General features: G+C 37.7%; 1 protein-coding gene and 1 pseudogene across 1 annotated transcript in view; both read left to right on the plus strand.

Annotated features, from left to right (window-relative positions):
• LOC101104426 (olfactory receptor 52A5-like) overlaps nt 1-5,105 on the plus strand; it is a 45,790-nt gene extending 40,685 nt beyond the window's left edge. Inside the window, exon 2 of the mRNA XM_042232791.2 lies at nt 1,483-5,105. Within this exon, the coding sequence (XP_042088725.2) occupies nt 1,483-2,502 (1,020 nt within the window). The 3' untranslated portion in view covers nt 2,503-5,105. The remainder of the gene's footprint in view (nt 1-1,482) is intronic.
• A 2,151-nt stretch (nt 5,106-7,256) lies between these two features.
• Nucleotides 7,257-12,157, plus strand: LOC101104685 (olfactory receptor 52A1-like; annotated as a pseudogene).
• The last annotated feature ends 826 nt before the right edge of the window (nt 12,158-12,983 follow it).

The following is a 12,983-nucleotide window of genomic DNA, read 5'->3' on the forward strand; positions in this document are numbered from 1 at the left end:
TCACAGGAGGCCCTGGAAGCATACAGTGTTATGGGAGAAGTAATCACCAAAGGGCAGAGACTAAGAGAGGAATCTGCCCCTATGAAAAACAGCTATATGAAAGAAAAAAGTTTACCTGTATAGAAATTGTAGTTTTAGTTGGCTATAAGATGCCCGAGGCTTTAAGTAAAGGAAATATTAAATTTCATAGAGAGTTGTATGTTACTGCAAATAGTTAAGAAAAACTAAATATTCAGGCTTAATGTTTACTGATAATGAAAGGGAAGCATAGGAGGTATTAGGTTAATACTTGAAATTGAATTCAAGTGATGTGCACACAACAGGGCATAGTGAGAAAAGTTCTAAAAGGGAGATCTTTAAGCTAAGGATAAAGGGTAAATTGAAGGATGGTGGAGAGGACAAGAACATGAGATTTTCCTTCAAGCTATCCTTCAAGCTAAGGATAAAGGGTAACACCCATTATCTAAAAAGAAATTATACAAATGAATTTATGTACAAAACAGAAACAGGCTCATAGACTTTGAGAATGAGATTAGGGTTGCTGGGGAAAAGGAAGAGGGAAGAGAGAGTTAGGGAGTTTGGGAACATTGCGTACAGACTATTATTTTATAATTGATAACCAACAAGGACTTACTGTATAGCACATGGCTGTATAGCACATGGAACTCTGTTCAATGTTTTGTGGATGGAATTCTGTTCAACGTTATGTGGCAGCCTGGATGGGAGGGGAGTTTGGGGGAGAATGGATACATGTATATGTATGGCTGAGTCCCTTCACTGTTCACCTGAGACTGTCACAACATTGTTTGTTAATTGGCTATATCCCAATACAAAATAAAAAGTTTTTTAAAAATCAAAAATAAAATAAAAACAATGGATTTTTCTTATCAGAGTTTAAGAAACGGAAGGTAAAGATGTAGAGCTTGTCTTTGGGAAAATACTGAAAATTTGAAAAACTAGATTTAAAGCAATCTGAGTCTATTGTAGAGGGATCCAATCATGAAGAGACTAACCTAGAAAAAACAGTGAGTTTCAAAATGAAAAATATTCTCATTAAACTTGTTTTCTGATTATAATCAAGCAGAATGATTTACCGCTGGTATAGATCCTTCAGGTCTAATCTAGGTACAGTTTAGTTCTTGAAATTATTTACTCTGAATTAAATGAATTGTTCCCTCAATTTAAATTGGTGGGTCATAAAGACAGCAAGCACCAAGGGTGATTAGCAAACACAAGCTAAAGGGAATTTATTTGTTCCAATAGTTAAGGACTAGAAAGAAGTTATCCAGTGCACTTAACTTTTCTCGTTGAAAATGGTAAAGCCATGCAGAAACATAGAATCTCATAATTGATCATTGAAAGACATTGTGAAAAGAGATGGAAAATTAGAGAGGAGCCATTGGGACCGATAAAATGGTATCCTCCCAATCAAACTAAAGTACGTTTTACTTAAATAATTTATCCTTATTTTTATTTTTTGAGACTCAACAGGGAATAGGAGATGAAACAGCAATATCCCTACTTGATTCTACTGACCCAATCGCCATGCTGGGACCCAATGGCTCAGTCTTCATGCCCTCTGTATTAACACTCATCGGGATTCCTGGCCTGGAGTCAGTGCAATGCTGGATCGGGATTCCATTCTGTGTCATGTACCTTATGGCAGTAATTGGGAATACTCTAATTTTGGTGATAATCAAATATGAAAACAGCCTCCATAGTCCTATGTACATTTTTCTTGCTATGTTGGGGGCCACAGACATTGCACTTAGCACTTGTATTCTCCCCAAAATGTTAGGCATCTTCTGGTTTCATTTGATAGAGATTTCTTTTGAAGCCTGTCTTCTACAAATGTGGCTTCTTCACTCATTCCAGGGAATTGAATCCGGTGTCCTATTGGCGATGGCCCTAGATCGCTATGTGGCCATCTGTAATCCCTTGAGACATGCCAGCATCTTCTCCCAAAAACTCTTGACTCACATTGGGGTTGGGGTGACACTCAGGGCTGCCATACTTGGCGCACCATGCCTGGTACTAATCAAATATCGTCTCAAATTCTACCGAACCACAGTCGTCTCCCACTCTTACTGTGAGCACATGGCCATTGTGAAGCTGGCTATTGAAGATACACGGATCAACAAGATCTATGGTCTATTTGTTGCCTTCACTATCTTGGGATTTGACATAATCTTTATCACCTTGTCCTACATTCAGATCTTTGTCACCATCTTTCAACTGCCCCAGAAGGAGGCAAGATTGAAAGCCTTTAATACATGCATCGCTCATATTTGTGTCTTCCTGCAGTTCTACCTCCTTGGCTTCTTCTCTTTCTTCACACACAGAGTTGGTTCTCGTATTCCACCATACGTTCATATCCTTTTATCTAACCTTTACCTGTTAGTCCCACCTTTTCTCAACCCAATTGTCTATGGAGTGAAGACCAAACAAATCCGTGACCATGTGCTAACAGTATTTGTATGCTCCAAACGTTTTAATCATTAGGGGATCTTTGTAAAGAAAATTTAGGTTAGTTCAAAGTAGCAACATCAATATGCTAAAAGCTAGGTCTTCTACACATTTCTACATCTGAAAAAATATTTTAAATCTCTGATACTCATAATGAAAGGAGACACTTAATGAATCATCCAATACTTAAGAACTTTGGTTTACTTCTCTAAGAAACTCTTATATTGTGATTTCCAATTGTTTCCATTATTGTTTTTGCCCTGTCCTTTACAACCTAGAGTTTTCTCTTGACTAACACTTAGACCTGCACAGATAAGTAAATTGTAGAAAACAGCAGTTGATCCCAGATAACTTCTAAGGATTATGTCAAACATTTGTATCTTCAAACTGTTAATCCAACTCTTAGCTGTAATTCTAGCCATGAGTCATTTTCTGCTATCTCCTTGTGAATCTATATTCTGAAAATTTTAATGACATCTATTTTTGTCTACTTTTTTTTCTGAAATACTGATATAAAAATAATATAAAATCAATAATACCAATGACAACAACACAAAACCTATAGGATGTAAACTAAATTCTGTAAACATGGAATTAGTGGTATGAGAAAGATAGCACAAAAAAGATTTATAAAAATAAATTAGATCTATTCACAGATAAAATGTTTTTAGGAAACAAAATGATCATAGGACTTAAATAGAACACATCCTTCAAGAGGCATTTTAATACTTTAACCCAAATTTGAGTTTTACCCAAATTTGAAGGTTTAAGTTGTAGAATTAAAAATAGAGACAAATAAATTCCAATGCTTAAAAATCATCTACTGCAAGTATGTAGAGGACAGTAATTTTGTCTTATTTACACTAGTATGAACAAGGATAATACTTGAGACTTCCTAAAACTTCAATAAAAGTGGCATTGTATAATGAACAATTTAACATTTCCCTATTTTTAGCAATTGTATTCAAGATCAGTTAACCTGAAGGCTTTAAGATAACATATAATATTATCTTACAGAAAATCAGCATTATAGTTTAATCCAATATTATCAATGTAAACAATGATGATGTGCTGAATGAATTAATATATCATCTTAAAATATGAGCTAAAATCAAACCTGTCATGGGAGAAACTGACTTCCAAAAAAAGACTTCAGATCTTTCTTTACTCTTTGCTATTCCTCTGCCCATGCACCTTCATGTTCCCCCAGGATGCTGCACCGGTAGAGATCATGTTTAAATTGTCTTCAATCAATCTTTAACACTGAGGACTCATAAGAGTTTTTAAGAAGAACCAAATACACAGGGAGGGACATCTCATTTCTAATTTTGGACTGATGCACAGTTCAAGAAAGAAATTAACCAAGGAAACACTTTACTACAATAAAGCACGGAGGTAGAAGAAATTTTGGAATGACATCTTGTTGAATAATGCAAAAAATAAACTTGACCCATAAAGTATTTGGCTTTAAAAAGCTCTGTAAATATAAATCATGACCAAAATGTGAAAAAAAAAAAAAAACAGTGAGAGAAGGAATACAAAACTTGTTAATGGATAATCAGATATATGTAAAAGATATATGACTAAATAAAAACTAAATCTAACTATATACTATCTACAAGAGAGTCAATAGATTTAAAAATTATGAACAGATAGAGGCTGAAAGTAAATGCACAGAAGAAATTTCATGACAATGACAAACAAGAGGCAGGTATGGGGATGCTTTTATCAGACAAAATAAGCTTTTAGCTAAAATTGTCAGCATGAGTTCCCTGTAGGTCCAGTGGATAGGACTTAGCACTTTCACTGCCTTGGGTCAGGGATTTGGTCCCTGGTCAGGGAACTAAGCACTTCCCAGGTGGCTCAGTGGTAAAGAATCCCCAGCCAATTCAGGAGACGCAGGAGATGTGGGTTTGATCCCTGGGTTGGGAAGATCCCCAGAGGAGGAAATGGCAACCCAGCTCCAGGATTCTTGCTCGGAAAATTCCAAGGACAGAAGAGCCTGTAATCTAAAGTCCATGGGGTTAGTCTCTAGTCCATGGGCTATATTCCATGGGGTAGCAAAGAGTCAGACAAGACTGAGCAACTAAGCATGCATACAGAGAATTAAGATCTTGTAAGCTGCAGAGCATGGGAAAAAAAAAAAAAGTCACTTAAAGCAAAGACATCATGTAATATTAAAAGGGAGAATTCACTATGAAAATACATTATAAATACTAGAGACCCCAAATATGTGAAGCAAGCATTAATATAACTAAAGGGAGATATACACAGCCACGCAAAAATAGTAGGAGAGTTCAATATGCCACTTTCAATAGTGAATGGAACATAAAATTCATATCAGAATTGCCTCATTAAAAGGAAAGGTCACATAGAAGGAATTCTATTTAAATAGTATTCATTAGCATAGAACATGTTTACATTTAAATAGACTTTATACTTATTTGTCAATGAGAACAACAGAAAATAAATTCAGCCTATGGTGCTCTGGGAGGGATGGGGTGAGGAGGGAGGTGGGAGGGGGCTTCAGGACAGTGGGACACATGTATATACCCATGGCTGATTCATGTTAATGTATGACAAAACCCACCATATTGTAATTAGCCTCCAATTAAAATAAATGAATTAATTAAAAAAAACTCAGCCTATTAAAAATAAATCTCTGTACTTAGCCTGTGTGTGGTGTGGGGGTGCAGAATGGCAAAGAATTATCTGAAAGTTGTAGCAATGATTTCAGAGATACTGCATCTGGTCCCATCACTTCATGGGAAATAGATGGGGAAACAGTGGAAACAGTGTCAAACTTTATTTTGGGGGGCTCCAAAATCACTGCAGATGGTGATTGCAGCCATGAAATTAAAAGACATTTACTCCTTGGAAGGAACGTTATGATCAACCTAGACAGCATATTCAAAAACAGAGACATTACTTTGCCAACAAAGGTCCATCTAGTCAAGGCTATGGTTTCTCCAGTGTCATGTATGGATGTGAAAGTTAGACTGTGAAGAAAGCTGAACACCAAAGAATTGATGCTTTTGAACTGTGGTGTTGGAGAAGACTCTTGAGAGTCCCTTGGACTGCAGGGAGATCCAACCAGTCCATTCTAAAGGAGAGCAGTCCTGGGTGTTCTTTGGAAGGGCTGATGCTGAAGCTGAAACTCCAATATTTTGGCCACCTCATGCGAAGAGTTGACTCATTGGAAAAGACTCTGATGCTGGGAGAGATTAGGGGCAGGAGGAGAAGGGGAGGACAGAGGATGAGATGGCTGGATGGCATCACTGACTCGATGGACATGAGTTTGAGTGAACTCTGGGAGTTTGTGATGGACAGGGAGGCCTGTTGTGCTGAAATTCATGGGGTTGCAAAGAGTCAGACACGACTGAGTGACTGAACTGAACAGAGGTGCAGATAACCCAAAGAGGCATGATTAAAACCCCGTGTCATTAGCTAGTGGGTAATAAATGCCTCATTTTGTGTTTATAACTCCTCCTTCTTCACAATTCCATTAGAAAACCTTTAAATCGTAGCTAGCAGCTTTTTGTTTCAATTCAAGCTGAATAAACTGATGCTATACCCCAGAATAACACAGACCTTGTTGTGAGTTTTACTGGAGAATAAATGAAAACAAACAAACAAACAAAAAAACAAACATTATCTCAGACAGACCTGCAAAAGATGAGGGACTTCTGTATTGCAGATAAAAAAGAAAAGCATAAAAGGTTATCTCAGAGACGGGCACCCATGGCAGATGGTCCAGCACCATATAATTAAAGTTCCTGATGTTGACTATATGCAGTTAACAAAGGTACAGGTAAAAGGAAGAGCTATTTCAGGACACATGATGCAAAGGAATAAGACAAGCTGAGGAGTTCCAAGCCATGGGTGATAGTGATATGAAAATGACAGTAGTCTTCATGTATCTAGTTAGAGCAGAACCAACTCCCAACAGTTGGTGAGTGTCTCTTTACTCCCAAATTTATCTTCATAGTTTTTCATTACCATTTTTTTCAATAATAATCACCCCATCCCATCATCCTTGTATTCACTTACATACTTCCCAACTGCTATTCCTCTCTCTGTACTTGTCAGATCATGTTCAAATCCTACATTAAAATTACCCTTTTATTCTTTTACTTGCATTTTAGCAGCATGAACCACAACTGCTTCCTGCACTACTGCCCGATTTATTGACTATTCATTGTAGGGTTAGCTTTTCATGAGATTACTGACATAAAGCAACTTTATTGGAAAGTCTATGAAAGAAAGAAATAAGCTAACTTTATTTTCTCAGAATTATAAACAATTCTCCAATGTATAGTTTTGAGGATTATTTGATTTAAATTATATGGCATTTAACAAGTAATGCTTTTGATCAGAAAAAAGTAATACAATTCATAACCCAGGTTTTCATAAAAATTAGTTCTCAGTGAATTGAGAAATGATCCAAAATTCCTCAATTTCTCAGTAGTGTCTGCTCAATTATCTCTAATGTCCCAATGTCAATCCTCAGTCTTCTATTTCTATTCTATGTTTAACTCCTTTTAAGGAACATATCCTTGCATTTCTTCATTTTCTATTAATTCTTTATGTGTGGGTTCACAAGAATGATGCAAGTATTCCAGATTATCTATTTCATTAAGAACTGATAAGCCTAAATTATCCAGATCTTATAGTATTGGTAACTTTGAACTGTTAAAACCCACAAAACAAGACTCTATTCCAGTTAAGTTACATATTTACGCATATTCCTATCCTTGAGTCTTTAAGAATGAGTCTTCTTACTGCTATACATGACTCCTGATGCTTCTCTGGCTTCCTTGGAGATTGCGCCCTCTAGGTATCTGTAATATACATTAAAGTTATTAAAGAATTTTTAGATCTAATGTAAGGGAAAAACGTTAAGATTTAAACTTTTAGAATTATAGGCAAAAATATAGGTTAACTAGAAATGTAAGCTGCAGCAATGAACTTTAGCCCAAATTCAATAAATCTTTATGGATTTCAATGACCTTTTCTTAAACTCTTCCTTCACATTCTCCTGAAGAATATTCTGTCTTACATAGGGACAAATAGTATAGTTTGATAGAAGGATATATATATGTATCAGTTCAGTTCAGTCGCTCAGTTGTGTCTGACTCTTTGCGACCCCATGAATCGCAGCATGCCAGGCCTCCCTGTCCATCACCAACTCCCGGAGTTCACTCAGATTCAAGTTCATTGAGTCAGTGATGCCATCCAGCCATCTCATCCTCTGTCCTCCCCTTCTCCTCCTGCCCCCAATCCCTCCCAGCATCAGAGTCTTTTCCAATGAGTCAACTCTTCTCATGAGGGGGCCAAAGTACTGGAGTTTCAGCTTTAGCATCATTCCTTCCAAAGAAATCCCAGGACTGATCTTCTTCAGAAGGGACTGGTTGGATCTCCTGGCAGTCCAAGGGACTCTCAAGAGTCTTCTCCAACACCACAGTTCAAAAGCATCAACTCTTCGGTGCTCAGCTTTCTTCACAGTCCAACTCTCACATCCATACATGACTACTGGAAAAACCATAGCCTTGACTAGACAGACCTTAGTCAGCAAAGTAATGTCTCTGCTTTTTAATGTGCTATCTAGGTTGGTCGTAACTTTCCTTCCAAGGAGTAAGTGTCTTTTAATTTCATGGCTGCAGTCACCATCTGCAGTGATTTTGGAGCCCCCCAAAATAAAAGTCTAACACTGTTTCCACTGTTTCCCCATCTATTTTCCATGGAGTGATGGGACCAGATGCCATGATCTTCGTTTTCTGAATGTTGAGCTTTAAGCCAACTTTTTCACTCTCCTCTTTCACTTTCAAGAGACTTTTTAGTTCCTCTTCACTTTCTGCCATAAGGGTGGTGTCATCTGCATATCTGAGGTGATTGATATTTCTCCCGGCAATCTTGATTCCAGCTTTTGTTTCTTCCAGTCCAGCATTTCTCATGATGTACTCTGCATAGAAGTTAAATAAGCAGGGTGACAATATACAGCCTTGATGTACTCCTTTTCCTATTTGGAACCGTCTGTTTTTCCATGTCCAGTTCTAACTGTTGCTTCCCTGACCTGCATACAGATTTCTCAAGAGGCAGGTGAGGTGGTCTGGTATTCCCATCTCTTTCAGAATTTTCCACAGTTTATTGGGATCCACACAGTCAAAGGCTTTGGCATAGTCAATAAAGCAGAAAAAGATGTTTTTCTGGAACTCTCTTGCTTTTTCCATGATCCAGTGGATGTTGGCAATTTGATCTCTGGTTCCTCTGCCTTTTCTAAAACCAGCTTGAACATCAGGGAGTTCATGGTTCACGTATTGCTGAAGCCTGGCTTGGAGAATTTTGAGCATTACTTTACTAGCATGTGGGATGAGAGCAATTGTGTGGTAGTTTGAGCATTCTTTGGCATTGTCTTTCTTTGGGATTAGAATGAAAACAGACCTGTCCCAGTCCCGTGGCCTATTCTCTTTCATAGGAAAGTTTTCCCTCTCATATATTCGTCAGGATCTGAGTATTTGCTGGTCCAAACCAACTCTTTCTGATTTAGAGACAACTGACAAAAAACAGTAGCAAAGCAATTAAGTAGAATGTGGATACATTCATCAAACTTTGATTAAAGTAAAATTTTCAAGAAAAAATAATGTCTATTTTTGGTCCAAAGGTATGAAATTAAAACAGTCAAGTCAGAAGTTTATTTTCTACCTTAGCTATTTTGCTGGTTTTAAAATATTGCATAAAAGATTTTACTGTGGTACAAGAACTGTGGATTTCTACTTATGGGATATCTTTCATAAAAAGAGTGATGTTTTTCTTTCTGGCTTACTTCACTCTGTATAATTGGCTCCAGTTTCATCCACCTCATTAGAACTGATTCAAATGTATTCTTTTTAATCGCTGAGTAATACTCCATTGTGTATATGTACCACAGCTTTCTTATCCATTCATCTGTTGATGGACATCTAGGTTGATTCCATATCCTGGCTATTATAAAGAGTGTTGCAATGAACATTGGGGTACATGTGTCTCTTTTAATTCTGGTTTCCTCAGTGTGTATGCCCAGCAGTGGGATTGCTGAGTCTGAGACGACCCAGAGGGATGGTACAGGGAGGAGGGAGTGGGGTTCAGGATGGGGAACATGTGTATACCTGTGGTGCATTCATGTTGATGTATGGCAAAACCAATACAATATTGTAAAGTAATTAACCTCCAATTAAAATAAATAAATTTATATTTTAAAAAAGAGTGATATATATCTGTGGATCTTTCTTTCATACTTTAGATATGTAAATGAGATGGATGATATGATCTCAGATTTCTATAAAATCAGAAGGACTCAATATGTTGACTTTGGGTGAAAAGAAAAGGTAGAAAAGGAAGTAGTAGCTTTAACTGAGAAACATTTGTTTGGATCAGAAGACCCAAGGACACTAGGTCCATTTCCAACATTACAGTCTTCATGTCTTCTGTGTTGACCCTAATAGGGATCCCAGGCCTAGAGTCTGTGCAGTGTTTGATTGGGAGTCCATTCTGTGTCATGTATCTCATTCCTATGATTAGAAATTTCCTGCTGTTTATCATTATCAAATCAGAACACAGATTCCATGAGGCCATAAACATTTTCCTAGGCATGCTAGGAGTCACAGATATTGCCCTTCGTACCAGCATTGTGCCCAAGGTGCTTGGAATCTTCTGGTTTCATGTAACAGATTTATTTTGATTCCTGATTGCCTCAAAAGTGGCTTATTCACACATTACAGTGCATAGAGGTGGACACCCTACTTGCCATGGCCCTGGACCACTAAATCGCCATCCACTGAGACATATTGCCGTCTTCACCCATCCTTTAGTTACCCCAAATCAAGGCTGTGGTACCACTCAGGGCTACCATTCTTGTGTCTGCATGTATGCTAAGTCGCTTCAATTCTGTCCATCTCTGAGACCCTATGGACTGTAGCCTGCTAGGCTCCTCTGTCCATGGGATTCTGCAGGCAAGAGTACTGAAGTGGGTTGCCATTTCCTCCTCCAGGGGATCTTCCCAACCAAGGGATTGAGCCTGCTTCTCTTACATCTCCTATATTGGCAGGCAGGTTCTTTGCCACTAGTGCCACCTGAAAAGATTCTGGTGCCTAATACTGATAAAGTTCTAGTTACAATTTTATTATACAAGAGTCATCTACCACACCTAATGTAAGCATATGTCCATTGTGAAACTGATTGCAGGAGATGTCTGGGTCAACAGAATCTATGGTTTGTTTGTGGCTTTCACTGTTGCAAGAAAGTTCCAGATAAACATCTATTTCTGCTTCATTGACCATGCCAAAGCCTTTGATTGTGTGGATCACAATAAACTGTGGAAAATTCTGAAAGAGACAGGAATACCAGACCACTTGACCTGCCTCTTGAGAAACCTGTATGCAGGTCAAGAAGCAACAGTTAGAACTGGACATGGAACAACAGACTGGTTCCAAATAGGAAAAGGATTACGTCAAGGCAGTATATTGTCACCCTGTGTATTTAACTTATATGCAGAGTACCTCATGAGAAATGCTGGGTTGGAGGAAGCACAAGCTGGAATCAAGATTGCTGGGAGAAATATCAAAAACCTCAGATATGCAGATGACATCACCCTTATGGCAGAAAGTGAAGAAGAACTAAACAGCCTCTTGATGAAAGTGAAAGAGGAGAATGAAAAAAGTTGGCTTAAAGCTCAACATTCAGAAAATGAAGATCATGGCAACTGGTCCCATCACTTTATGGCAAATAGATGGGGAAACAGTGGAAACAGTGTCAAACTTTATTTTTTTGGCCTCCAAAATCACTGCAGGTGGTGATTTCAGCCATGAAAGTAAAAGACACTTACTCCTTGGAGGGAAAGTTATTACCAACCTAGACAGCATATTCAAAAGCAGAGACATTACTTTACCAATAAAGGTCCATCTAGTCAAGGCTATGGTTTTTCCTGTGATCATGTATGGATGTGAAAGTTGGACTCTAAAGAAAGCTCAGCACCAAAGAATTGATGATTTTGAACTGTGGTGTTGGAGAAGACTCTTGAGAGTCCCTTTGATGGCTATGAGATCCAACCAGTCCATCCTAAAGGAAATCAGTCCTGAGTGTTCATTTGAAGGACCGATGTTAAAGCTGAAACTCCAATACTGTGGCCACCTGATGTGAAGAGCTGACACATTTGAAAAGACCGTGATGTTGGGAAAGATTGAAGGCAGGAGGAGAAGGGGATGACAGAGGATGAGATCTCCGACTCAATGGACGTGAGTTTGGGTAAACTCCAGGAGCTGGTGATGGACAGGGAAGCCTGGCATGCTGCAGTTTATGGGGTTGTGAAGAGTTGGACATGCCTGAGTGAAAGAACTGAACTTCACTGTGCAGGGTTTGGCCTTACATTCATTACATTGTCCTGTGTATATTTATCACAGCTTTTTCTTTTGACCCAGAAGGAGGCAAGGTTGAAAGTATTCAATACTTGCATCACTCATATTGGTGTCTTCCTCCAACTCTACCTCCCTGTCTTCTTCTCCTTTTTTGACATAGGTTTGGTTCTCACATCTCACCTTACATTCACATCCTCATTTCTAGCATTTACTTGGTGTTCCCTCCATTTCTCAATCTACTTGTCTATGGTGCAAAGACTAAGCACATTCTTATGCATATGGTAAAAATATTCTGTTCATAAAATTTACTATGAATAAGGCAACCGAGCTTTTTTCTTTGTGCATGGTAATAAAATTTCAAAACAAAATAAAACTACAAAAATCTATGTGATTGAAATTATTTAGTTTTCTATTTAATTTTTATTGTTTTTAATTTGCTGTCATAAGTCACTTTTCATAATCTGACACGGCAGCTATGTGACATAGATTCATGTACTGTATCTGGGTAAAGAAATTAAGAAACATAAAAGAGTAAATAGTGAACATAGGTCCTTTCCTTTCGTTGCAGAAATGGTGATGTAATGACCAATTCAGGAAGGAGCTTCTTGGTGCAAATAATGTTTTAAACCTCAGTTGGGTTGTTACACATTTATGTCTCCTTTGCAAAAAATCACTTAAGCTGTACAAAGTATAATTTCTGTACTTATATTAGACTTTAATATAAAGTTTAAAATACAAAGTAAGTGAATCCTCAAAAATGAAACAAAACAAAGGACAAAGGCAAAAAGTCTGAGGAATTGCTATGATTGAAGAAGTCTAAGGAGACATGAATATAAAATGCATTATATAATTCTGAATTGAATTTTGGGCAAGAAAAATGTACATATAGGTCTTTGGACTATTTTTAACCTTGGATATGGGCTAATACTTAGGTTGTAATATTACTTCAGTGCTAAGTGTCCTGATACTGTCTATAATACTACAGTTAGTCAGTAGACTATCCTTTCCCTAAGGAAGCATACTTAATTATTTAGAAGCAAAGGAACACTATGTCTCGAATTTACTCATCAGTTCAGTTCAGTTCAGTTGCTCACTTGTGTCCAACTCTTTGCGACCCCATGAATTGCA

The sequence above is a fragment of the Ovis aries genome, chromosome 15 (assembly GCF_016772045.2).
Source record: "Ovis aries strain OAR_USU_Benz2616 breed Rambouillet chromosome 15, ARS-UI_Ramb_v3.0, whole genome shotgun sequence".
NCBI lineage: Eukaryota > Metazoa > Chordata > Mammalia > Artiodactyla > Bovidae > Ovis > Ovis aries.